Here is a 27,236-nt window from a genome sequence, read left to right as displayed (position 1 = left end):
TAAATATGAACAGCCTAAATTTACCTAATTCAGATTCTTTTAGATGTCTTCAGGAGAGCGTGAGCAAGCAGACATTTACCATTTGCAGGAGATCAATGTTGTTTCAACACACTCAACTGCATGATAAGCAATTTTCAAACTATTTTTTCTCTTCTCTAATTGCAAGAAAATGGGAGCCAATACTTTTATACAATAAGGCAAAGGTTCCCAAACGCGGTCCTCAAGGCTCCCCAACAGTTCAGAGTTTTAGAGATAGCCATTGGTTGAGCACAGGTGGTTAAATCAAATTGACTGAGGTACTAATTAAGTCACCAGTGCTCAAGCATGGATTTCTCTAAAACGTGAGCTGTTGGGGAGCCTTGAGGACCGTGTTTGGGAAACTCTGCAATAAGGTCACCTCCACACTTCTCCATACCTATCCTGGCACGAAGGACAATTTATCTTTGTAAAAGACATAATCAGATTGGAGATGGTCGTAGTAGTATCCCTCTATGCACTGAACCAGGGCCTAAGGTCCTTATTGTACAAGGTTTTTGGACACAATTATCAAATTGTGTAAGGCCAACTAATTATAAGTGGAGAGTTTAGTTCTGAATCATTGCCTGGATAAAGCCATGGCCCACAGCAACTACACTTTGGCTAAAGACACACAGGCAGTTATGATGACATTTAGTTACTCAAGTGCCCAATGATAAAAGATTTTACACAGTATTCAGTCCCACATCAGACATACATCCATGTTGACATGTTCTTGCAATCTTGACACAAGTAGCTGTAATGCCTAAAATTGCTGTGCCAATGACAGCTAATGGAAACCCAAACATGTAGGCTTCCCACACCCCTGAGGAGAGACATCTAGAGTAGCACTGACCATAAACTAAATAGCTACAAGGAAAGAATCTTTATAACAATGAGTAGTTGTGTCTTCAAGTACTGTCTCTAGGTTTTGCATTACAGAGATAGAAATCCTGTTATAGTCAAACCATGTTCTCTTGATTCAGCTTAGGTAGAGATGGCCAAGAATATGATGTATTTCTTATAAAAGCCCAAACTCATATGGAATATGGTATGACCTTAGAGCAGTACATCAAGGCCAACGAACCTGTATTTTCGAAAAATGCAGTGTGACAATGAGGAATATGTGGTTTCTGAATTCCATATTAGAAAACTTTTTTGGGTGCAATGGACATCGGCAAATACCAGTGCAAGCATGGACTTGTAGTTGACAACAACCGGAGAGCCATGATGCATCTGTAGTAATTGTAACAATGTCATATTTACAAATTACAATTATAAATGTCATGTTTTTAATAAGCTGTGAAGTTGCTAAACAAATCATTAGTGCAAAATATGGTAATAAAGTGACAATCTGCAGCTGTATCACTCCAGTGAGCAACATGTCTGTCAGTTATCACATCAATGGTGTCTACAGGTGGTCCCACTAGTGATTACATGGATTAGACTTGCCAGGTCTGGTAAACATGACAATTTGTTTGACACTAAGTTTAAAGTTTATTCATGATCCTTGGGAAAATGTATACTTGCTGGTCATGTCTCTGGAGGTAGCTGTAATAGGTTTCTGGCTGGTAGTTTCACTGCCCTGATAACGACACTTGGCAGACATTTACGTACACAGTAAATGCTGGCTTTTATGTACTATCCCTCCTGTGAAGCAGCATGTTCTTGGAGCTCATCAAGTTGTATTGTAACTTTGCAGGTCATAGCGGCTTCCAGTTTCTCTATCGCAACAGCATATCGGTCAGGCAGCAGCGCGTCTGGGAGTCTCTCATCAAGACATCAGTGATGTCATAAAACTTGTTTTCAAAGGCCAGTTTGTAACGGGTATTAATGTCCTCACAATAAGAGATCACACGTTTCAAATTATGCAGTCCAGTGCCTCCTGGAGGGCTCAGTTTACACCTGAAAACACACAAGACATCATCCTTTACAAATCAGGCCCCGTGTCTTTAATGTAATCTGTGTGTAAGTGTAATGTGCATATTCACATTTGATAAATCAAAGGTACAAAAGGAAAGTGGTTAATTAAGTTTGTACTCAACTAATCACAACCACTCAGAAAATTCATAGTTTACTAAAACGTTAATGATTGGAATATAAATATTACTCTCTATTTCTTACAATCCTCCTGTTACTCTCACCCCACAGCATTTCATATGAGCTCCATTTCTTACTTACTCTCCCCACCATGTGCCTATATTCCACCCCTCCACCCAATTCCCTTTCTTCTCGGACCAGCATCTTACTTGTTGGATAATTGTTCAAACACTCCACTACTGAGCAGTTGGCGCTGCTTGAATTCTTCCAGGTACTGGAAATCGCTTCCAACAATCACTTTGGAATACAGGATCTCCGCCCAGTCTGGTTGCATGTCGTATGCCTCAGTAACAATAACGGCCTATTAAAGAGGATAACATTGAGATGAGAGACAGACCCAAATCCGCATACATAAGATTACCGCTGTTCATGAGCGAATATAAGAGAGAAGAAGAACCACTGGTGATGGTACAAATATCATCCTAAAATCTAGTTCAAAGTAAAGCTCCTAATGGAGATCACGGGTCATGTACACAATGTGAGAACATGATACACCAATAAGAATATATCATTTAAATTTACAAACTGTTTGCATTTTCCCTTTCTTTTTTTTGGTGGGGGTGTTATAATTGTTCTGTTTAATTACGTCCACACAATAGTTTTGTTTTCTGCATTTCTGAATGACCATCGTTTTGGGAGACTAATGGATTTGTCATCCTTTCAGTGCCGGACGACATGGTTAAATTGGACAAGACCGGGCTCCTCACTTTTGCTGATAATGGTCCTTTTTTTTCTACCACAAATACCAACATTGGCCCATAATCATCCATTCCCATTCAGTAGGATTAATATAGGGTAATGCGGGTGCTTATGGGCCACACAAATATATTTCATATGTAGATACCAGGCAGAGGTTTTTTTTTTTTTTTCTTTAATAAATAAATCCGCTACATAATGAGTTAATTTGTTATGTGAAAGGGATTGGTACAGATTGTCAACATGGATGTCATGTAGGTATTACATAATGTCAACATAGTGTTGACATTATTTTAGCCCTACCCTAACCGCAGCCTAAAGGTGGCCACACACTAGACCAACTTACATCCAACCAGCCAACTAGTTGATTGGTTGGAATGAAAATCTGGTAAGGTATGGGAGGAAATGATGATCAACAATTTGCTCCTAAATGCCAGAAAACAGATGAAAATGGTCGTTCAGACAAGTTTTGTTAAATGTTTGATCTAAACAATTTGTTCATACAACAGTTTTTGTCCATTTTCCAGCGTTTGGGAGCAAATTGCTGTTTGTCATTTGCTTTCATACCATACCAGATTTTAATTTCAACCAATCAACAAGTTGGATGGTTGGATGTAAGTTGGTCTAGTGTGTGGCCAGCTTAAAGCTGGCCACACATCAAACTTTCCTACAACCATCCAACTGACCAACCGTCCAACTTGTCTGTCCAACTTAAAACACTTCCCCACACATCTAACCAACTTTTCATCCAACCAGCCAACTTCTGTCCAACTTGTGATGTCACAGAAGTAGGCGGGTAGTGTCTGCCTACTTCTGCATGTTTTTTTTAAATAAAAAGAATAAGGGGGGTGCGGTTAGGTTAAGAGGAGGAGGGCAAGGTTAGGGTGCAGTGATAGAGAGGTAAGGGAGAGGTCAGTGCTGCTTGTACTGGAGGGGAGGTCTGCATAGTACAGCATTTTGCATTTGTGGGCCAATAGCAAAATGCCACCATGTACATGAAGCAGACAACACACTTCCTCCAGGCTAATGCAGCTCCTACTACTGATCAACCCATTGCTCATGTTATAGAAACCTATAGGAAACACCCTACAGTGTTCACCATGCACAGGAAACAACAAGCTAAAGGAGAGGAATAAACAGCACCCCTGCTACCACAATAGTATTGTCCTGCTAATAAGATTCATATTCATTGGATTCAGCAGAAGTTATGTCACAGGATGCCCTCTGAAAAGCAATCAAGCGGCCAGGAACTGATCAAAATAGTTCTTGGCTACCACACTGGGCCCTCAGGCACTAACAGTGACATAGGGGTCTCTAACTATACATGGTGTTTCCCACTGATCAAATGGGGGTCATTAGATCCTCTGGATCTAGAGTCTACTTCAGGACATTAGCACTCTAAATATTCTAAAGTGCTGAACACCTCCCACTTCTATATCTCCATCCTACTTGATACTCAGTTTTTTGCGCACAGAACAGGATGGTTATTATGCTGTTTTGTCACCCTAATGTACCTTTATAAATGATTTCAGTACTATATGGCCTACTGACCATGAATCTGTTTTGACAAATAACTATAACAGGCTGAAAGACATATATATGCCTGTTAGCTCATTTGCTCCTGATTTTGTAAGATGGCTTAGATGATGGTTTAAAATGGAGCTCCCTAAAGGCGCAGCCATGTACTGGGAGCTCTATCTAGCAACTCTCCATACTTAAAGCTTCTAGAAGATAAGGTGGTGGTTTCCATTAAATTGAACACACTCTTGCTGTGGCAGCAGGTCAAATTCCATCTACCGAGGAAGAGGGATCCCATCACTCATGATGATGGTAGGGCGTTTAAAATATATGATATACTAGATGTCAGTAAATTAGGTGTTCTAGTTCCCTACAATGCCTACAAAATAAGTTGGCCTACATCCAAACAGACGATTGCTTGTTGGTCCCTGCTGTGATTCCCAACAGTTATAATGTGGTAGGAAAACCCATTCCTTACAATGGAAAGGCCCATCCTACCAGATTGGCGAGAGTCGCATGAGCGGCATTGCACAAAGTTTCAGCTGTGTCGGGCACCCATGTGCTCTTCGTGCATACCTTTACTACAATTTATAAATGCAATGTGTTTGTGGCTAAAGATGCCAGTTTTGGGCAAAAGGTGCTGCAATACTGCAACCCTGAGAACATACCCACTCGATGGTACAGTTTTGGGTTGTCCTTAGGGTCAAATGTCCCAAAAGGATAATAGAGAAAATTTTAAAAGAAATATGGAAGAGGGTGTAGTTGGCACTTTCAGTATACGAATACTGTAGTGATAACAACCCCAATGTATTCAGAGAAAAGGTTTTAATATAATTATAAAAATATTGTTTTATAAATGTTCAACCTGTGCCAAGGGGTTAAGCTGGAAGTATACACCTTCCTTATATAAAGCATTCATGGATATTTTCCAATATTATTGTCACGTAATTAGGTCCTATACATTTACCCACAAACCAATAAAGTAAAACTTGCAATGCTTATATAGGTATTTGCACACACCTGGTAAAATCGTGGAAGTGCCAATATGGGCTCCATCAAACTCTCTATATCCAAATTAATAAGTTTGGTTTGGTGGCCATTGTTCAACAGATGAAGTTGCAGAGTGAGAAGACGGGTAAGACGGGCACATCGCAGGGACTGACGTACACAAGAATCCTGCATACAGATCGGAATTAAGTAGTTACGTTACCAAAGCCATTTAGTCTTCTCTTCCCAATTATCTACTGCACCACATGCAAATAGCTGCATTATTAGAATCTATCCTATCTGTAAATGCTATTAGTAGAAAAATATTATTATTTATACAGTCTTTAATAAGACCTAACTATAACTAAATCATTTTACCTCAGCTATATTTACTTATGGATGCAAAACACCAATTATTTCCTTAGAATTTTAACATTTACTAAGGATGCTTACATAGATGGGCTCATTAGCACAATAAGTAGTGATAGAAAGACTATCAGACAGTGCTCCTTAGGCAAAATATCCCTTGGCGAAGTTTATTTGAATAAGAGATGTCTGAAGGTGGGTGTTTTGTGCCAGAGGTAACCAGTGTTATGCCCTAAATATGCTAGTGGCAGGGGCACTGACATACATGTCTGCCGTGTAAATGGCATTTTTCGAAAGTCCCTTCTTCTTTGGAAAAGCTTATTTGAGTATTTTTGTGTGGATAACCAGCATTCCCAAATACTGATTTCAATACCAATGAATTTCCAAAAGTGTTGGATGAGTCCATAACACGTGTTCTGCAAGAGTCAAATATGAATCGATTTACCTTGGAGTAGCTCTCAGCAGCATCAATTAATAGTGTAAGTGCTTTCATAATGGATGATCTCAGTTCTCTTAGATCAGACATCCAATATTCTGCAAGATACAGCACGTGAAAATTCTTCAGGGATCAAGTTTTAATTTGATATTAGCAATCAGCAAGTCCATGTTTTGGATTTGAACATTTACGTTCAAGACAACCAAATACAAACTGGTACATTTTCAAAACCTACTGGCTTAAATATGTACATTAGTGCCCACAGTAATCATTTGAGTCAATGGCTGAATCATATACAAGAGTCAATTTATACAGCTTTGCTGAACTTGATCATTGGATGACACAAGCAAATAAGATTAAATCTAGATTTCTAGAAAAAGGATACAAACCTTTCATACTTAATAAGGCTATGGGAGAAGTGAATGATATGAAAAGAGAAGGATTTTGGCACCTTTCAATAATAAGCAAGAAGGGCTTTAGTTTGGATTTTAACACCCGTTATTTCAAACTTTACAAACAGATAGAATCCATATGTAGAAAAAATTGGGCTATTCTGATAGAGGTTTCTTCCTAGTCGGCCTACCTTTTTTTTACTTATCAGAAGGCCCCACATTTTAAAGGATCAACCAGTAGGCCCCGATTTTAAAATCTCAACTCAAGATTTTACAACCGTCTGAAACTATTATATGTATATTGTTTCCATATGCTGAATACCAGGGATTACATATCCCAAGTGTTGTGTAATCTTAAAAGATACCTCTCGATGGGCTTCTTTTCTTGGATGTCTTGTAAGCATTGAATAGCTAGAATCTAATTGGTTGCTATTCTAAAAACCTGCACCTTAGTAAATATACCCCTGACACTCTAGAAAAGCATCTTTCAATATTTCAGACCCATAATGGTTCCTTCTCTGAGGACGCTAACGGATTCCGCTGACCCCCTGGAAGAGGGGAATCACTAATCTCACATTTTTCTAATCAGATCTGCAATTGCCTCTGCCATAGATTTAGCCCACTCCGGGACAACAGACTCCCGCGTAGTGCCCCTGGATGACTCGCCATGCATACCAGACTCACAGAGCGCGCAAAGGGTCCATGGCTCGGCGCGGCCTTTAGACAATTTTGTATCACATTTAGAACAGGAATAAAACAGTGCAGAGGAAGAGCCCTGTTCAGACTTTGAGGCTCTCTCTCTCTTTCCAGCCATGCTGTTAGACAGTTATAAGCGAATCAAAGTGGAATCCATTACAAATAAATATATCTGTAAGTATATATATCCTGCCCTAAGTTCCCAGTGATAAGGTGCAGGAAAACTTTTTTTTTTTTTTTTTTTTTGCATCACAAACAAAAACACAGCATCTGAAATAAAATTAATTATAAAAACCTGTTTCCCCCAGGTACACCAGCAATATCTCCTACCTAAGAGCCTGATTCAGAGATGTAGGTTAATCCGATGTGCATGTGTAGAACGGGTCCTGCGATCCCGCTTGCTGACGCCCACCAAGCCACAGCATGATCGACAAGCTGCTGCATTTGGGGGGCAGAGCGGGGGCGTGCCTCGTAACCGTTCCCGGAAATGGGGGCAAGCAGCGCCCGTTTTCCAGGAGGGACGAGGCCAGGGTCTGCGTCTGTGGTCTGGTGCAATGGCGCCTCAGCAGCCCATCCGACGAAAGACCGCCAAGGAGGAAGGCACGGGGCTACTCACCTCTGCCGGCTGAGAATGCTGGTATGTGAAAGGCAATACCCGGCGGCCACAGGATCCGTTCCCAGGCGGATACTCAAATACTTCAATAACAGTCAGCAGCAAATGCTCATATTTAAACTTATTAACCATGTAAATACCATGCTGTTTATCTGGTTCCACCACTCCTGGAGGAACGGCAATCAAGCACTTATTTCACACCAAGCTAAAAGACTGTCTAGCACACAGATCTCTATAACTCTTACCCCATGGACGGGACTGAATTAATCTGAGCTGAATTTTTGCTGCGTGCTCGTGGTTGTGGCCGATATCTCGGTGCAGACTGAAACAGAGGGCAGTCATGTTGTGCTTCTCGCTGTCACCCGGGTGGCAGCGCTTAATGTATTCCAGCAGTGCAGTCTGCAATCCACCCTTCTAAAAGCACAACGCAGACATTTTAGTACTAAAGATCTCATTCTAAACATTTTCATCAACTGTAAACTTTCAGAATGCAAACTTGTAAAACCCAATTCAATGCTCACCGTATCAAGCTGTTTCCGCAGCAGAACCTCAAAGTGTTGGTTCTTATGTAATATATCAAACACGTAAACCATGTCGTTATACCGTCCAATTCCAGACAGTAGTCTAACCTGGGGAACAGCAAGACAAAGATGGGTCAGTGCTAAGAGCCCCTGGTAATATCTAGATGTTTGTAATTGTCTCAAAGCAGTTCTCAAACTTGTTTCAAAGTTGAAAAATTAGTGATAAATTCTGAAACTTTTAGATAGACAAAACATTTTGAGGGGTATCCAATTAGCAGCGCTAAAGTATCGCTTCGGGGCTATCCTATTCGCCTTGAAGTGCCTGATGTGTCCCGAAAAATATTCCACGATAAGTGCCGTTTTTTCACCACCTAAATGGCGAAAACACATTGGTGTTTCCAGGAGAATTATCCTATTATTTAGACCAAAATAATAGGATAGGGTGAAAAAAACATAGGTGAAAAACATGGATAATCCCCGTTTTTCGCCGATCGCGGCTATCCATTAGCGCCTGAAATATGTTCGGGGTTAATTGGATAACGCCCTTTAGCTGAATTGGAGCAAAGCAAACAGTTTCAACCGTGTCCAAGCTTATTTGGGCTTAAATGGCTATAGTTGTCTACTATACGAGCTGTAATGCCCTGCAATGACTGGCTTTAATGTTTTCCCTATCTCTATTCCCCCTTCCCTGCCACTACACTTTCTCTTCACCTCTCCTTTCCTTCCCCCACTCTCGCTCTCTATTACCATCCCCTTATTCTTTCCTGTGCATCTCTGACACTGGTGGGAGAGATCAGTGGTTATACATTCTAATGTGCTGACATCATTTTTATCAGCAGTCGATTTTATTATATAGATTTAACATTTTTCAACTGAAACTAAATACACAGGAACATTTGCTGTAATAAATGTAGCAATTTAAACTGCTACAATTGAAACAGGCAGAAAATGCAGATTATTATAGTTTATTTAACTCTGCTAAGCTACAAATTCGCATTAGTAGCTTAACAGTTACACACAATGGTGGTTGAACCACAAACAAATTTCAATATTTTTAAAATTGGTTCAACAAAAGTTTGAAGTTGTCCAACTGGACAGGTTCGAAGAGGCTCAAATAGTTCAAGCATGACTAATAACTACACATCAGTCAATCATACATGAGGACATAGTAGGAGCTGACGCACCATGAGGCTATACTTCTGGTTGGGTGCCAAATGCATCTCTGTCAAGTGGCGACATGCTTGAAGGACACGCCTAATGCCTTCTAAGTGGCATGTCAGACTGAAACAATCGTGAGCAGAGATAAGGAGTTCAATAACTAAAAGAAAATATAAACAGGTGTTATTGAGTGGTAGGACAAGACAATATATTTTAAAAGTCTACAGGTGTGAAGCAAATCTGAAGAAGCTTAGAAAAAGGAGACATAGCAAGGAGCTAGGCTGATAAATAGTATGAGGGAGATCAGTTGTGAAAGAAAAGTAAGACAAATTATAATCATATTGTACTGACTGCAATGTAGTTCGGTAAGAGGAACAGTCTCCAAATGGTCCAGCAAGTTTAACCCCACCAAAGTTGGATCAGGACACAGCTTTGCAAGTTGAAGAAAGTTGGACCTCTTCTCAGAAACATTATACAACTCAGATTGCTCTGCACATATCAATAGAAACACATAGTGAATAAGAAATTCATGACAAAAGTAGAGACTGGCAGGGTCTTTAAAATATAAAATATACTAACAAGTTATTTCACAATGAATTACTTATTATACATGATAGTTTTCAAACTAGTATTGGGCCAACCCCCTGCCTAACGCTCAGCCCTCCCACCACAACTCCTGAAACACCACCACTGAGTGTTAGTGTCACAGTAATATCTCTCTACACCAACACCAACCTCCCTCCTTGTCTAGTGTCCTCCAGATTCTTAGACTCTCCTCAGCCACTATCTGTGCTACAGTCTCGGGAGGAAGACCATGTGAGCTGATGACCGCCTGAGCTCTGTCGCTGAGCTCAAGGCAGTGACTGGACAGCAGAGTACGCAGAACTTCACTCGAATCTCGGGAGGAGATTTCCGAGAAGGAACATCCAAGATCCTAAAACAATGCGAGGAGAAGCAGGAGTGAAAATGAATGACAGCAACAAAAGAACGAAATGAGCCAGAAACACATATTACAACAGCTATGAAAAGATGCACTGGCCATAGCCTTCTTCACTTACACTTACCTGACTAAGCTCAAACATACACAGCAGCTGTCTGCAAAATGTCTTTCCATGAGTACAGGCATCTTTCAGGACCTCAAGATATGTGATTACAGAACTGACAGGTGTTTGAGAAGATGTAGACTCCAGACTGGAAGCTGGGGATAAAAGTACAGGCCAGGTTATGTATACAGAAATGAATTCAGTGTTTGCTACAGTAAATATGTGGCGCGTATCTCTTGAATTACTGGGGTCCCTGCATATGACTCTGTAGTTTTGCTATGTTGCAGGAACAAATACCAAGAAAATATTGTATTTGGAGCTATTCCACTTTATAAAAGTTTTGTATTTACCATTAAATCCCTTTCTCAAGACAACAGTGGGGACATAGATGGTAGGCGGTCTTACATCCTCAAGGAGACAAGAACAACAAGAGGAGCAGAGTAGGACAGGCTAAGGTGTCCTGAGTGGAGCTGGTCTGTGTATAATGCACCATTTGTGTCTCACAGCAGCCTTAGAGAAAAGGATGTAACGGTAAAGTCTTCTCCTACAGTAAATGGAAAAAACCAGAGGCCTTAGCTCCATTAAACAGTACCCGAGAGTAACTAACCTCCCTAACCCCAGAAGGAGTCAGTAACTCCCACCATGGCATAAAGCTGCTAAATTATCCTAATACAGCAGAAGATGGACTGAGCGGAGGCTCCAAATCCCTTTCTGTGGAATTCAAAATGATCGAAAAGGTAGTCTGAGCGGCAGAAGTCCAGAGATCTTGATAAGTAAATCGACAGACATTGGGGTTATGAGGAAGTAGGGTAAAAAAATTAAACCAACTCCTCTTGGTTGACATTAAGACTCTCTGAACGACTTAAAACAGGGAGCTACAAATGGGAGTGTGGTTGCCTCGTCACAGTAGTGAACAGAGGGACCAGCGATGTTGCAGAGATGTCCCCCCTCATGATACCAGGAGGCAGATGGTCGACTTGGCCCACAGCTGAAACCACGGACAGAAGTAGGTGTGGGGATTTAAAAAAGAACTGAAATAAGGGTCCAGAGTCTTGTGCCAGCCTCCTATGCAGGGCACTGGAAACAAAGTGTGAGATAAGTTTTATGGCAGACAGGAAGAGTTTGCTCTCTATCAGTGCCCTAACTCCTAGTGTGGAATAGAACAGTCTGTGTCCCCCCCTACTACAGAGGAGGAAATAGGCATTTATCAAACATAAATGGTGTACACTCACAGCTCTGCAATCTCTTCCTCCGGGTCCATATGTTGTCTTGTGCATCTATGCCCTCAGTAAGGATATTCTGGATATCAGGGTGCAGCTGGTGAACTGTTTTTTCTCCCGATGCAAGTGCTCTACAGCTCAACACAAGCCATAAATCACGATGAGACAGCTGGAAGTATCTACATACCCGACTAGCTTCATGCACCTTACTGTCATCAAGTAGCTGGTCAATCAGACAGTGCAGTACCCGGGAGTCTGTACTGTCGTTTTTGCCCTGGGTCATGCCCTGCAATGGTGGAAGACTGGAGATATCAAGAAGAAGAGGTGTGTTGAATGCAGGCAGGCAGGAGAAGGAGAACTCTAAGGTGAGACTAGTGAATGCAGACAGAATTGACAATAGTCGTGCTCCACACGTCCTAGTTAATACTTCCCGCTCAATACGATGTCTCCAGATCTGCTGCTCTAGATCTTCTAATGTTATCAGAGGAACACATTCACTGAGAGAGAGCCAATGTCCAGCAAGGGTGAGCAAAAGCTCCTGTTCTGCCAGTGCCTCTATTTCTTCTGCCATAATCACTGCAGGAGCACTGTTACGGGAAGCCTTACACTGGAAAAAGTTGGACGCTATTGGTGGGGACAGCTGATTAGTGCTGAATGTTTTATGACACTTCTGCCAGTACTGCGCACGACTCTTCAGACACTCCCATTGTCCAATCTCTTGAAGAAGACGTTGTTCCTGTAACACCTATTCAGAAAATAAGAAATGTATCTCATTTCAAGAACCTGTGTGTCTTGTTTCAAGAACCTCTAAAACGGAAATGCCAGTATGTACATGTCTACGTATAAAAGATTCAAGAACTATCATTTGCGTAAAACTGTGAATAATGTCCAAGGCTATTATTATAATGCCTGCTAAGCCGGGTAAGGATCCCACTCTGCCGGAATCATATAGGCTCATTTCCCTTTTATCAACTGATGTCAAGGTTCTCGCCAAAATTTTATCAGAGCGCTTGAACTCCGTATTTACTTCCATAATACACCTAGATCAGACAGGTTTTACAGTATGTAGAGATTTGAAACACTGCACAGATTCTGCTCGACAACCACCTTGTAAATATGAAATAAATATTCTGTCTTGATAATTTGTTAAGGCGGTGTGCTACCTACTATCATTGATCATAGGTACAACAAAAGGAAGAAAAGGGGTAGTATATAGGTGCACCAAACGAGTGGTTTATAATAAATTACTAATAATTAACTTTTATTAAGTATGTATTAAAAGCGTATATGGTCCCTCTAAAGAGTCATGAACGGCGAAGTATTAAAATAAAGATTAAAGAAAAAAAATAGAATTAAAATGATATGCTAAGGGTTATGTCACTTAATTGGGCGGACTTATATTAGTATTCACCTCTCTCAGAATCAACTATTATGTCTATAGAAAATGATTAATTGTACGTTTGTGTTATCTGGAGTATAAAGTCTCTTACTTATATGTGTGGCTCATATGAATAAATATTACCCAGATTCTTTGTTGTCTTTTTTATTTATATCCTTAGCTCAGCAGATACAATAATAACCATGTGCTGCAGGTGGATATTATATATAGTGTAATAAAGCTTCTTTTATATATGAAGCTGGTTATTTTTCTCAGATACTACACCAATGATTCATCCTTTGCATAGATTGTCAATACAACAGAAGTGGATATATGAGATAAGTATTCAGTTGTTCATCATACTGTGATTGCCAGCACAATTCAGCTAGATGAATAAGAGCAACCTTGTTGGTATCTAGTTATATCAAATTGTTGCAATTTAGATTCACTCTGAAGTGTCAGCAATCTGGTATCAGTTATTTCTATTGCTGTACTCTTATGGTGCGTACACACTACACGATATGCTCCCTGAGCGATATCGTGTAGTGTGTCCCCGACAGGCTGTGCTCAATGTCGTTCATGACATTGAGCACAGCCGCTGAACGATATCATTAATGATCGTTCAGCGCCGGGCTCTCTCCCCCATTCCCCGACATGTAAGCAACCTGACGAGGTCGTCAGATTGTGCTGCATGTTCAGGCGATGGACAATGTCGGAAACGACCAGCGGGAGTGCGCATCGCTGGTCGTTTCCGACATAAAGGTGCACGATTTGTGCACGATTACTGAGCGATTGCACGATTACGATGTCGTAATCGTGCAGTCGCTCAGTAATATCGCCCAGTGTGTACCCACCATTAATGTGCCAAACGAGGATATGGGCTGATGCACAGTGTAATATTCTCCAACAGAGATTTGTAAGCTGGTACAAATTATATCATAAATGACGTTTCTCATTAGTCCCATGAAATTCAGTTCAGCGCTATTAAACTGCATAGTTTGTCAATACAACGAGAATGAATATATGAGATTAGTATTTAATTGCTCATCATACTGTAATTGCCAGCACAGTGCAGCTAAATAAATGATAGCAAACTTGTTGGTGTATAATTGTATCCAATTGTCGCAGTTTAGATTCACTCTGCAGTGTCAGCATTAATGTGTCAGTCTATCTTTGCTATTTATATTATTGCACTTTTAACGTGCTAGCCAAGGATATAGGCTGATGCATATTCTCTCATATGTGATATTCCCCAACAGATTATAAGATGATACACATTATATCATATGTGACATATTCCTCATTGTTCACGATAGTCAATTCAGCGCTTATAAACTGCTTTGACATCTGATCTTTATTCATCAATGATTTATCGCTTCCTAGCGCTGATATATCAATCTGTGTATGCTGTTTATATTACTACACTCTTAATGTGCCAACAAGGGATATGAGCTGATGTGGATTATATAATGTATAACATTCCCATAAAGGGAATATAAATTGATGTAAATTATGCCATATATGACATTAATTCACATATTAATTAGTGCAGTGTTATTATACTGCCTTGGTATCTGAGTATTTATTCATAGATGATTCACCACTTAATGACCCTGATAATAAACTCAATTTCATTATTTTTCATATGTTCATAACAATTGATAGTGTATATAGTGTTACCACTTAATATCTCACATTTATTAAAGGATTTTTTGAGTTAATTGATTATGGTCACATTTGTTAACATCAGACAGCATGCATGCTTCCGAAGCACATTACATCAGACAGCATGCATGCTTCCGAAGCACATTACATCAGACAGCATGCATGCTTCCGAAGCACATTACATCAGACAGCATGCATGCTTCCGAAGCACATTACATCAGACAGCATGCATGCTTCCGAAGCACATTACATCAGACAGCATGCATGCTTCCGAAGCACATTACATCAGACAGCATGCATGCTTAAGCTGGCCACACACTAGACCAACTTACATCCAACCAGCCAACTAGTTGATTGGTTGGAATGAAAATCTGGTAAGGAATACCATCAGCAATTTGCTCCCAAATGCTGGAAAATGGACCAAAACTGTTGTTTGAACAAATAGTTTAGATTAAACATTTAACAAACTTGTCTGACGACCATTTTCATCTGTTTTCTGGCATTTAGGAGCAAATTGCTGATCATCATTTACTCCCATATGTTACCAGATTTTCATTCCAACCTATCAACAAGTTGGCTGCTTGGATGTAAGTTGGTCTAGTGTGTGGCTAGCTTTAAAGTATGCCAAAGAAGTTTAGTGCGCCTGTCATTATAGATTCAGAGGTGGACTGTAATGAGCCGTGACCGCGCCTTCTAACGCAGTGCGCGGTTCAGAATCTTGGCAGGCTTTCCTACCAGTTGCACATTGATCCTGTTACTTCTAATTTTAAGGTTCATACGTGGAAGAACCTGCCCCTTACTGTTATGGGACATATTAACCTTTTTAAAATGTCAATTCAACACAAATATCTGTATCTTCTACAACATTCTCCAATATATATCCCTATAAAAAAAACATTTCAGGCATTAAGAGTATACTATCTTCATTTATACGGGGAGATAGACCTGCTAGGGTGGACATTTAAACTTTATATAAGACTAAGGCTTCGGGTGGTTTAGGCCTCCCCAATCTCTGTCTGTATTACATTGCCTCTCAATTGGTCCACTTATCAGAATGGGCCTCTGATGTTAGGAGTCATACTCTGATGGGTGCCGAGCGGGTGGGGTCCTCTCTTTTTCCTTTGCAATTTCTACCTTATGGCTCTCTGCTTCAGGTTTCCATCCTTTACTTCATCAAGCTCCTTTGGTTTGGCATTATGCTCATACTATTTCGTTGGTCTCATTTAGATGAAGATTCTCCACTATGCTTTAATAACTCTTAGGGGTATATTTACTAAAGTCAGAGTTTTTAGAAATGGAGATGTTGCCCATAGCAACCAATCACATTCTAGCTATTATCTTCTAAAAGGTGCTAGTTAAATTTTAACTAGAATCTGATTGGTGGCTGTGGGCAACATCTCCATTTCTATAAACTCTCACTTTAGTAAATATACCCCATACCCTGAAATTTTCAAACTCTCATCTGATAATATTTGGATTGTGAAAGAGGTTTCCCCTTAGGTCAATTGTTTTTAAATCTTTTTCACAGTTACAGGAGGAGTTTGGTCTCCCCAACACAGCCTTTTATAGATATTTGCAGTTGATACATGCAGTACAGGCTCAATTTGGTAGTTCCCCTCCAGAATTACGTCCCTACAGTCAGAAGTCTGGTCTCCAGGAGCCAAATTTCATATGTTTCTGCTAGTCTTAATACCAGTTTTATGCCGGACCTAACAGACTCCCTTAAAACTAAATGGGAAGTAGAATTAGGATCTATTTCTGATTAACAATGGTCGCAAATTCTAGGTTCTATTAAATTTATCATTCCTTATGTTAAATAACAACAGTTTTTTTTTTTTTATTTCCGCATATGATTTGCTGTACTTCTCTTTCCTTACATTCTTTCCTTTCCTTCCTCTGATGCTGACTGCCCAAAGTGTGGGACAGCGGACTCGGGTTTTTGGCATTTGTTATGGGATTGCACAGTAGTTCTTTTCTTTTGGACTAAAGTATAGGATGATATTAGGTCAATAGCTCCGTCCCCTCTCCTGTTAGATCCTAAGGTGTGCTTATTTGGCCTTGACCTTGAGGAAACTTACAAGTTGATACTCTATCGCTATAGCCTTTGTCTACTTTAGCAAAAGTTTTATAGCTTAAACCCGGATTGCAAAAGATCCCCCTGATATTTTTAAGTGGAGAGCTTTGGATAATAATGTCCCCAAACATGAAAGAGTAGTAGCCTCTAATGCAGATAGCACGCATATATATATATTTCTTATTTATTTTTGTCTATTTTTTCTTTTTGCCTATTGAATTTGGCACAAATATACATTCAATTTATTTATTATTATTGTGGATATGTTATTTTTACTGTTCAGCTTTGTATGCAAGGCAGAAATTTTACTTTTATGTTTTGATTTCTCTGCTGCTATGTCATAATAATGTATTTTGCTGTCATTTTTTTATTAAAAAAAAAAAATGAATAACGTGTGTGTGTTTAGGGGCTGAGCTGAGCAAAGCAGGAGGCAATAACTTGTACTTATGCAGAATGGAAGGGCAGATAAAATATCCATCAGCAGAGGAACTTTGTATATGTGAATAAGATTACTTTTCATACTCAATCAGCTGGTGTTTTATGTTTAGCGGGTCTTATATAGGGGTGAGGGAGGTGGGAGGGTCAGAGGTGATCGGAGAAGATAAATGCATGTGGAAGGACAGATAAGACTGTTAACACAGATTTTCTCTTAAACTCACCTCTTCTATAACCAAAATGTCAGTGGGCAAATCTGCCAGTTCAGCTACTTGATGAGCCAGAGAGAAGTGTCCACCCTCTATTAATATTTTCAGCAGTCTCTGGCATTCTAGCTGTAGTGCTGCAGGACTATAGGCACGCAGAAGCTCCTTGCTAATGAGGACAGACTGGTCTTCTAGGATACGAGTGAGAGTGCTCAGTTTGTGAATATCCACACCTAGAAGATCAGGAGGAAATAAAAATAACAGGAATTTGGTACTTACCGGTAAATCTGTTTCTCCGATTCCACAGGGGACACTGGAGTTACAACACTTGGGTATAGACGTGGGTCGAGAGATTCTGGCACTTTAAAAAATTCTAAGGATGTGACTTGCTCCTCCCTCTCTATGCCCCATCAGCCCCAGTTAAAAAACTGAGCCTGAGAGGAGACGGAGGAAACACATAAAGGAGAAGGAACAGCTAAAAAGGAAATGAGCACAACCGTGAACCAACCACACTGCGCGGTATACAGCAGTCACACCAGAAACTACAACACACTGTAGCAAGGAAAGCAGAAGAAACAACCACAACAGGAAACTGTTAACACGACAGGAAAACAGCGCTGGGAGGGCATCCAGTGTCCCCTGTGGAATCGGAGAAACAGATTTACTGGTAAGTACCAAAATCCTCTTTTCTCCTTTATCCACTAAGGGACACTGGAGTTACAACACTGGGGACGTCCCAAAGCCCCCCTCATGGGAGGGAGAGCGCTGTGAGACTTGTAACACCCTACGGCCAAAACTAGTATCCTAGTCTGCAAAGGTATCAAACCTGTAAAACCTGACAAAGGTATGAAGAGAGGACCAAGTAGCCGCTCTACAAAGTTGAGAAGTGGAGGCCCCCCCCGACACGCCGCCCAGGAAGTACCCACTGAGCGCGTAGAATGCACAGAAATGGAAGCGGGCAGGGGCAAAGAATTAGCCAAATAAGCCTGACATATAGTCAATCGGATCCATCTTGCTAAAGTCTGGTTGGATGCCGGCCAACCCCGCTTGGCCACATCATAAAGGACAAAAAGAGCATCAGTCTTACAGATCCCCACAGTGTGAGATACATAAATTCGTAGAACCCGCACCACATCCAGAGGGTCCGAGGCTCCCGACGAATCCTTCAATGCCGGAACCACAATAGGTTGATTTTTGAAAAGCCGACACCATCTTAGGTAAGAAGGACGGGCAGATACATAGTACCGCTCGGTCTTCATGAAAAACCAAGTAGGGAGACCTGCAAGAAAGGGCGCCCAATTCAGAAACTCAGCGCCAACAACAAAATCAGTTTCCAGGTAAGGTATTTCAAATCAATTTCAGCCAAAGGTTCAAAGAGCATGGACTGAAGAAAAGAAAGAACAAGGTTAAGATCCCATGAGGATGTAGGTGGAACAAATGGAGATTGTACGCAAAGAACTCCCTGGAGAAAAAGTCTGAACCTCGGGATGCAGCGCCAGCCGACGCTGAATGAAAACAGATAATGCAGAAACCTGCACCTTAAAGGAACCCAAACGAAGCCCCACATCCATGCCTCGTTGTTGAAAAAGAAGTAGACAAGGTAAAGAAATCGGGGTGAACGAAAGGGCCTTGCTAGAGAAGGTCTGAGCGAAGGGGAAGAGGCCAAGGATTGTCCGCCAGGAGGAAGAGAAGATCAGAGTACCAAGCTCGGCGAGGCCAATCCGGAGCCACCAAAACGGCCGTCATCGATTTGCTTGAGCACCTGTGGAATTAGAGGGAAAGGAGGAAACAGATACACCAGATCGTATGGCCAGGGTAGAGAGACAGAGCGTTCGCTCCTACTGCCTTGGGATCCCTTGTCCTGGAGCAATACAGAGGTAATTGGTGATTGTTCCTGGAGGCCATGAGATCTATATGAGGAATGCCCCAATGGAACACCAGGCGCCGAAAGACTTCGGATGGAGAGCCCATTCCCCCGGATGAAGATCCTGCCGACTGAGGTAATCTGTTTCCTAATTGTGTACTCCCGGGAATGAAGATCACTGAGATGGTCGGGACGTGTCTTCCTGCCCATCTGAGAATGTGTCTTGCCTCTTGCATGGCCCTGCGGCTGTGAGTCCCTCCCTGTCGACTGATGCATGCAACAGCTGTGGCGTTGTCCGACTGGATATGAACCGGTGTCCCCCGTAACAGAGGAGCCACTGCAGTGAGAGCGTAATAGACGGCTCGATGTTCCGGGATGTTGATTGTCAGGAGAGACTCCTGGCGTGTCCAGTGGCCCTGGAACTGGTTGTTCAAGGTCACTGCCCCCCAACCGCGGAGACTGGCATCCGTGGTCAGCAGGACCAAGTTCCAAATGCCGAATGGATGTCCTGCCAGTAGGTGATCCGTCTTGAGCCACCAAAGTAGGGAGATCCGAGATTGCGGAGATAAGGTAACCAGATGATGCATCTGTAGATGAGATCCGGACCATTGGGACAAAAGATCCAACTGATACGTCCTGGAGTGAAACCTGCCGAACTGGATGGCCTTAAATGACGCCACCATCTTCCCCAGGAGTCTGATGCAAAGGTGGACAGAAACACGTTTGGGTTTGAGGACTAACTGTACCAAGTCCTCGATACCCTGTGCCTTGTCCGGAGGAAGGAAAATTTGCAGTAACACTGTGTCCAGGATCATCCCCAGAAACTGAAGCCGTTGAGATGGTATCAACTGGGATTTCTGGAAATTGATGATCCAGCTGTGTTGAATTATGTGTGTCAAGGCCACATGTTCCAATAGACTTTCCCTCAAAGATGCTTTGATGAGAAGGTCGTCCAAATATGGGACAATGTTGACTCCCTGCAAGCATAGATTGGCAATCATCACCGCCATCACCTTGGTGAAGACCCCGGGAGCCGATGATAGGCCAAACGGCAGGGCCTGAAACTGGTAATGGGAATCCAGAATTGCAAAGTGAAGAAATGCCTGATGCGCCTTCCAAATAGGGATGTGAAGATGCGCATACTTTATGTCCAATGAGACCAGATATTCCGCCTCTTCCAATCCCGCAATCACTGACTGGAGGGATTCCATCATGAATCTGTGATAATACAGATAAAGGTTTAAGGACTTTAGGTTTAAGAAGGGACGGACCGAACCATCTGGCTTGGGAACTACAAAAAGATTTGAGTAGAACCCCTGGTTCCTTTGAGAAGTTGGAATTGGAACAAGGACTTCTGAGGCCAAAAGTCTGTTGATTGTCTGCTGAAGGACCAAAAGTTTTTCCGCATCAACAGGAAGACCTGTGGTAAAAAACTGAACCAGAGGAGGAAAAGCAAAGTCGATCTTGTAGCCTTGACCGACCAAACTGCGAACCCAGGAATCCGAAGACGTCTTGGCCCAGACCTCTGTAAACCCCAGAAGCCGAGCACCCACCTTGGAGTCCCGGAGGTGGGACAGGAGCCCTTCATGTGACAGGCTTGTCGGTAGGTTTGGGTTCAGGACGACGAGAGCTGGCAGATTGGTGTCCTCTAGTGCGACCTCCTCTGGTAGCGGACGAAGCACCCCTGGGTCTGCCCTGGAATTTAGCGGAGGAACGGAAAGAACGAAAGGAAGGCCCTTTAAAGGGTCGGCGTGGGGAGGGTGTTGAAGAAGGCAAAAAGGTGCTTTTAACACCCATGGCTAGAGAGATCCATTTGTCTAATTCGGGACCAAATAGAATTATCATCCGTAAACGGAAGCCCTTCAACCGCACTCTTGGATTCCGCATCCACCTGCCAGGAGCGCAACCACAGGGCTCGACGAGCTGCCACAGCAGAGGCCGAGATAGTAGAGCCTACCTGGCCAATATCACGCAAAGCTTCTCCCAGGTATACAGCAGATTCCTGGATATGCTCTGCTAGGGTGATAAGCTCAGATCTAGGCGCGTTAGATCGCAGACCTTCCGCAAGTTGCTCAGCCACTTCTCCACCGCCTTGTTGATCCAAGAGTCCATGCAGCTACGTAGATGGTCTTGAGAGTGACTTCTATCTTGCGATCTGATCCATCCTTCAAGGTCGTAGCACCTGGTACTGGGAGGGTAGTCTTCTTGGAATGGCGAGAGACTGAAGAGTCCACCTGCGGAGGAGTTTGCCATCTACTCCGATTATCTAGAGGAAAAGGATACAGAGACAGAAAACGGCACGGAAGTTGAAACTTCCGATCTGGATGTTTCCAGGTGGCCGCCATCTGTTCGTCCAATTTCAGGGAAGCTGGACAGGTAACAGAGGATTTAGGTTTCTTACCGAACAGGTCTACATCCTCTGATTCCTGACCATCTGTATCCGACACCTGAAGTACCTCACGAACTGCGAGGATCAAAGCCTCCACGCCTTGCAACGATGGTTCTGTAAAAGAAGACTGCCACATCCAAGTCTTTCAGGGTCTCGCCTTCCTCCTCTTACTGTGAAGAATCATTTCCATTAGATTCTTCCTCAGATTGGAGAACCGCGGGTAAAGTTAGTTTTCTGGCCTGCCGGTTAACACCGACATTTGATGGTCTGGAAGAAGAAATCATCATATGTATTAAACTGTCTACCGAACGGGATAAACCTTGTGCCCATTCATTGGTTGCAAAAGGGGGTTGGGAAGTACTGGGACCTGCCCGAGCAGCTTTCCTTTCCCTTCTGGAAGCGGCTAACTCAGAAGGTAAATCCGCCATAGCACCAGTAAAAGATTGCATCCAGGATGGAAGCATATGCACATCCTGCGGAGCAATAGACGTTTCTGTATCACACAGGGAATTTCCCTCTGAACGTGCATGTGTGAATTTCTTCTTGCATTTAGAGCAAGCAAATATCTTTTGTGATGTTTTCTCTCCTGCTGTCATATTCACATCCAGACACACACACGTCTGAAATACAGGACAGAATGGAAGGGAGACAGGGATAGAAGGAGAGGAGCAGGTCACAGACAAGCTCCCACCTTATGGGGGCTAACAAACTTTTGGATTAGCTCCCCAGCGACAACCCAGCAGAGCCTGCAGCACCAGCGTCCCTCCTCTATAAAATGGTGTCGTACTGTGCAGAGCACGCCAAGTGAGAGAGGGAGAAGGCGGCGTTACTATTATGTATGTCCGCCTACGCTCCGCCCCCTCCGACGCACGTTCCCGGACGGAATGTATGGGGGCAAAGCCGCACTATACTTCTGCCCACCGGCCGTGTGGAGAAGCAGGGAGATCCCACTGATCGAGACCCAGCCGCGGGATTACTGCGCTGAGCGAGAGCCACCCGTTATGTGTGGGACTATCGGAGCTAACAATCTCCCCACCGGCAACAGTACCTGACCATGGGGAGCAGCAGGGAGGTGAGACAGACGCGGAGAACCGCGCTGTAAAAGACCGCCTGCTCTCCTGCCCCTGCTAGCGGGAGGAGAACTGTCGCTTCCCATCAGTGCAGGCTTGAGGCCGCACTGACAGCCCAGACTTAACACCGCTCCTGCTAATCAGGAGTGGTGTGTATACTCACGGAGTCTGCTACGGCTGGGGTGCTGGGCTTAAGGAGGGTGAGGACTGGCACCAGCTCAAAACTTCTGCCATGGCAGTCTCACAGAGACTGAGGTCTCAGTTAATTCCTTAACAGAGCACTGGACACTGGCAGCAGTAGCCGTGGCGGTGACCTCCCCAGCGGCTCCCACGAAGCAGGCAGGCTGTCGCAGAAAGCTGCCTGTCCTCATCCAAAAACTGTTTAAAATAATAAAAATAAAAAATAGATCAAAAGGTCTGGAGACAGTCCACAGTGCTCCAGCTTGTCTCGAGCAAATTTTTAAAATTGGGGCTAATGGGGCATAGAGGGGGAGGAGCCAGTCACATCGTTACAATTTTTTAAAGTACCAGGCTCTCTCGACCCATGTCTATAGCCCAGTGTTGTAACTCCAGTGCCCCCTAGTGGATGAAGGAGAAAATATTATTAATAAAAGTAATAATAACGAGTTGCAATTTATCATTATATGAGTATTGGAAATTTGTTTTACCCCCACAAAACTGCTGGCTGTCACTGTCACACAAAAGCTGCAACACTTTCTGCAATTCATATGGAGTCCGGCTGTGGATGAAGAGCAGATGCAGGAGCTGAGAGGTTTGTGTCTGGAGCCACAGGACAGGAATTGGATGAAGGGAAGAGCCATCCAGTGACTGGAGCTATAGGAGAAATATTTTACATGCTATTCCCCAACATAAACATGGAATAGGAGATGCATTAAAAATAACAAGACAATTATATTGAAACGTCATAGCTCACACTCATCATACAGCTGTGGAACTCCAGCATTCGTTCTTTGGCCTCCATATAATTCTTGTGTTGCAGACAAAGCTCATAGGTTTCAAGCAAGAGCAGCAGAGGACAGTCCTACAAGACACATTACAGCAGGAGTCTTACTGAATCTTACAGAGCTATAGGTCCAATTCTCTTCCTTAGAGGGAAATAAAAGTCTTCTTGTCCTTGGCCCATGTCTCTATTCCCACTGTGTTCTGTATGTTTCATGGTATGTGTCCCTTTCTTAGTATGTGTCCCAGCCCGTGCATTAGACACTTCTTATTAAACACATTCCCAGATACAATTCTCCCACCCTAGTCCCTAGGATACCTCCACAAATATGCTGAATGCTTTGTGCAGGGTTCTGCTGTTCTTCCTTTCCAGCAAAATATCCCAAATCTGTGTGAGATCTTCCATGTTCCATGTATGATCTACAGTGTCAGACACTGTGTGCGTGATCTCTGAGTACATGTCAGCATCCACAGAAGTGACGATCCAAGCACACAGGCAGGAGACGCAGTCAGTATCCTAGAGGAAGAGCAGAGAGACAGAGAGAAAGTTGAATAGTCATCTAACTGGAACAAGTGTAAGTAATGAAGACAACGGTCATGTTAGAAGGTAAGTGAGCACTGACCTTATTCCTACAATAATAGCACTGTTTCAGTAAATCTGGGGTTCAGATATTTTGTGTGTGCTTGTTAGGTTTAACAAATTATACAAAGCAAAACCAGTAAATAGCCCAACAGCCATTATAGACCACCCGCCATATGTTCAAAGGTTTATAAGGGTGATGTCAGATGGAGCTTGCGTTTGTCCAATGGGACATGTGCTAGTGTTCTTAACAAAAAATTCACCGAAGGCTGACAAGCTGCAGTTAATGAAGGGGCACTTCCCTGTCATATGGGAGGGAATGAGCTCTGAAGATGCAATGTAATGTTTTCTGAGTATAACTGCCCCATATTACAGAGAGGTGCAATCTTTCTTCACTTCAGTGTGTTGTCATAGGAACGATTGAGTGCTATAAATCTCCTTCTAACTAGACCACTAAAGTCCAAATGCTAGTCTGATATCAACCTAGGCAAGTAGTTATGTTATGTCATCAGTGAGTTATTGACTCTTTAAACAGTCATAACTGTACTTGTCTTCTTTTGGATTTTGGGGCAGATGTACTAAGCTCTGGAAAGTGATAAATTGGAAAGTGATAAACTGCCAACCAATGAGCTCCTAACTGTCATTTTTCAAACACAGCCTGTAACATGACAGTTAGGAGCTGAGGCCCTGATTCAAAGCCGGACGCTCTGATCAGAGCGCTCGCTCTGAATCAGGGCCGTCCTATTTAATTTTGGACGCTCGCATAGCTGTGGCTTACCACCCACAGCTTATGCAAGCGTCCATGATGATGGTCGCGATGGTCAAGACCATCGCGACCATCGGGCTTGCGATGAGACCCTGCGGTAGGGTCTCGGTGACCGCAAGCCTTGGAGTGATTTTGGCTCTATCAGAGCCAAAATCACTCCCACTGACATCACTAGTGATGTCAGTGGGTCCGGACCCAGATGGTAGGCGTTCCCATGGGAATGCCTCCGTCTGGCAGCCACGCCACCGGCACGCCCACCAAAGGGGGCGTGCTGTCAGTCACCATCGACAGCACGCCCCTTTTGGTGCGAGACCCGGAGCGACAGCTTGGCTGTTGCTGTCCGGGTCTCGCGCATGCACACGACGGAGCTCCCTCCGTCGTGCGCATGCGCATTGGGGTAACATCGACCCGCTTGCGAGCGTCCTGCGCTCGCGAGCGGGTCTGAATGAGACCCTGAGTGGCTGGTAGTTTTTCAATAATACATTTTTATTGATTTGCAAAACAGAATATACACAAAACAATAAAAAAAAATATATATATATATATATACACATACAGTGGGGCAAAAAAGTATTTGGACAGCCACCGATTGTGCAAGTTGTTGCACTTTAAAAGATGAGAGAGGTCTGTAATTTCCATCATAGGTACACTTTAACTGTGAGAGACAGAATCAGAACAAAAACTTCCAGAAATCACATTGTATGATTTTTAAACAATTTATTTGTATATTCTTTCGAAAAATAAATATTTGGACACCTACCAACCAGCAAGAATTCTGGCTTTCACTTCTCCTTTAGGAAGCTCATCTATCCTCCACTAGTTACCTGTATTAATGGCACCTGTTTGAACTGGTTAACTGTATAAAAGACACCTGTCCACACCCTCAAACAGTCAGACTGCAACCTCTCCACCATGGTCAAGACCAGAGAGCTGTCTAAGGACACCAGGGACAAAATTGTAGACCTGCACAAGGCTGGGATGAGCTACTCAACAATAGGCAAGCAGCTTTGTGAGAAGAGATCAACTGTTGGCGCAATTATTAAAAAATGGAAGAAATACAAGATCACTGACAATCTCCTTCGACCAGGGGCTCCATGCAAGATCTCAGCTCGTGGGGTATCAATGATCTTGAGAACGGTGAGGGATCATCCCAGAACTACACGGAGGGACCTGGTCAATGACCTCAAGAGAGCTGGGACCACAGTCACAAAGGTTACCATTAGTAACACACTACGTCGTCATGGATTCAAATCCTGCAGCGCCCGAAAGGTCCCCCTGCTTAAACCAGCACATGTCCAGGCCCGTCTAAAGTTTGCCCGTGACCATCTGGATGATCCAGAGGAGGATTGAGAGAATGTCATGTAGTCAGGTGAGACCAAAATAGAACTTTTTGGTATAAACTCCACACGCCGTGTTTGGAGGGAGAAGAATGATGAGTGGCATCCCAAAAACAGGATTTTGGTACTTACCGATAAATCCCTTTCTCCAATTCCACAGGGGACACTGGAGTTCAAGACAGTGGGGTATAGACGGTGGTAGAGTAGAGCCTGGCACTTTAAATAATTTAGAAGTGTGACTGGCTCTTCCCCCTCTATGCCACATCAGCCCCAGTTTAAGAACTGAGCCCGAGAGGAGGACAACAGGAAAACGAGGAGAAGGAGAAGACCACAGAACGGAACAAGACCGACTGAAGGAGAACAAAGGAACCCACTGCAGGGAAAACATGCAGTCACACAACTATAAGGTACCAAATAAAACGGTAGGTACGCAGCGCAGGGCGGGGGTCCAGTGTCCCCTGTGGAATCGGAGAAAGGGATTTATAGGTAAGTATCAAAATCCTGTTTTCTCCTTCATCCACTAGGGGACACTGGAGTTCAAGACAGTGGGGACGTCCCAAAGCCAACCTCCCGGGTGGGAAGCGAGGAGAACTTGCCGACCCTTCAGCCAAACCGAAACAGGGAACGCCCAGAACCGGAGGCCCAACGGAAAGGCAAGAGCTGAGGATCAAGTGTCGTAGAGCCAGGAGACAATCAGAACTCCTTGCTGAACAGTCACAGAAATTGCACAACTTACAGCATAAATCGAATG

At 43.0% G+C, this 27,236-nt stretch overlaps 1 protein-coding gene across 3 annotated transcripts in view; it reads right to left on the bottom strand.

Moving 5' to 3' along the window:
- Positions 1-691: 691 nt before the first annotated feature.
- SPG11 (SPG11 vesicle trafficking associated, spatacsin) overlaps positions 692-27,236 on the bottom strand; it is an 81,117-nt gene continuing 54,572 nt past the window's right edge. For all 3 annotated transcript variants that reach the window (XM_088452813.1, XM_088452814.1, XM_088452815.1), the window contains exons 27-41: positions 24,122-24,319; positions 23,777-23,884; positions 23,511-23,676; positions 17,538-17,752; positions 11,774-12,506; positions 10,563-10,696; positions 10,234-10,432; positions 9,850-9,987; positions 9,525-9,658; positions 8,341-8,448; positions 8,065-8,233; positions 6,128-6,216; positions 5,350-5,505; positions 2,265-2,416; positions 692-1,920 (exon numbers count right to left, since the gene is read on the bottom strand). In XM_088452813.1, coding sequence (XP_088308939.1) covers positions 1,740-1,920; positions 2,265-2,416; positions 5,350-5,505; positions 6,128-6,216; positions 8,065-8,233; positions 8,341-8,448; positions 9,525-9,658; positions 9,850-9,987; positions 10,234-10,432; positions 10,563-10,696; positions 11,774-12,506; positions 17,538-17,752; positions 23,511-23,676; positions 23,777-23,884; positions 24,122-24,319 — 2,880 coding nt within the window. In that variant the 3' untranslated portion in view covers positions 692-1,739. The remainder of the gene's footprint in view (positions 1,921-2,264; positions 2,417-5,349; positions 5,506-6,127; positions 6,217-8,064; positions 8,234-8,340; positions 8,449-9,524; positions 9,659-9,849; positions 9,988-10,233; positions 10,433-10,562; positions 10,697-11,773; positions 12,507-17,537; positions 17,753-23,510; positions 23,677-23,776; positions 23,885-24,121; positions 24,320-27,236) is intronic.

This window comes from Taudactylus pleione, unplaced genomic scaffold (genome assembly GCF_031769625.1).
Source record: "Taudactylus pleione unplaced genomic scaffold, aTauple2 ptg000556l, whole genome shotgun sequence".
NCBI classification, from domain to species: Eukaryota; Metazoa; Chordata; class Amphibia; order Anura; family Myobatrachidae; genus Taudactylus; species Taudactylus pleione.
This window is presented reverse-complemented; position numbering and strand designations above follow the sequence as displayed.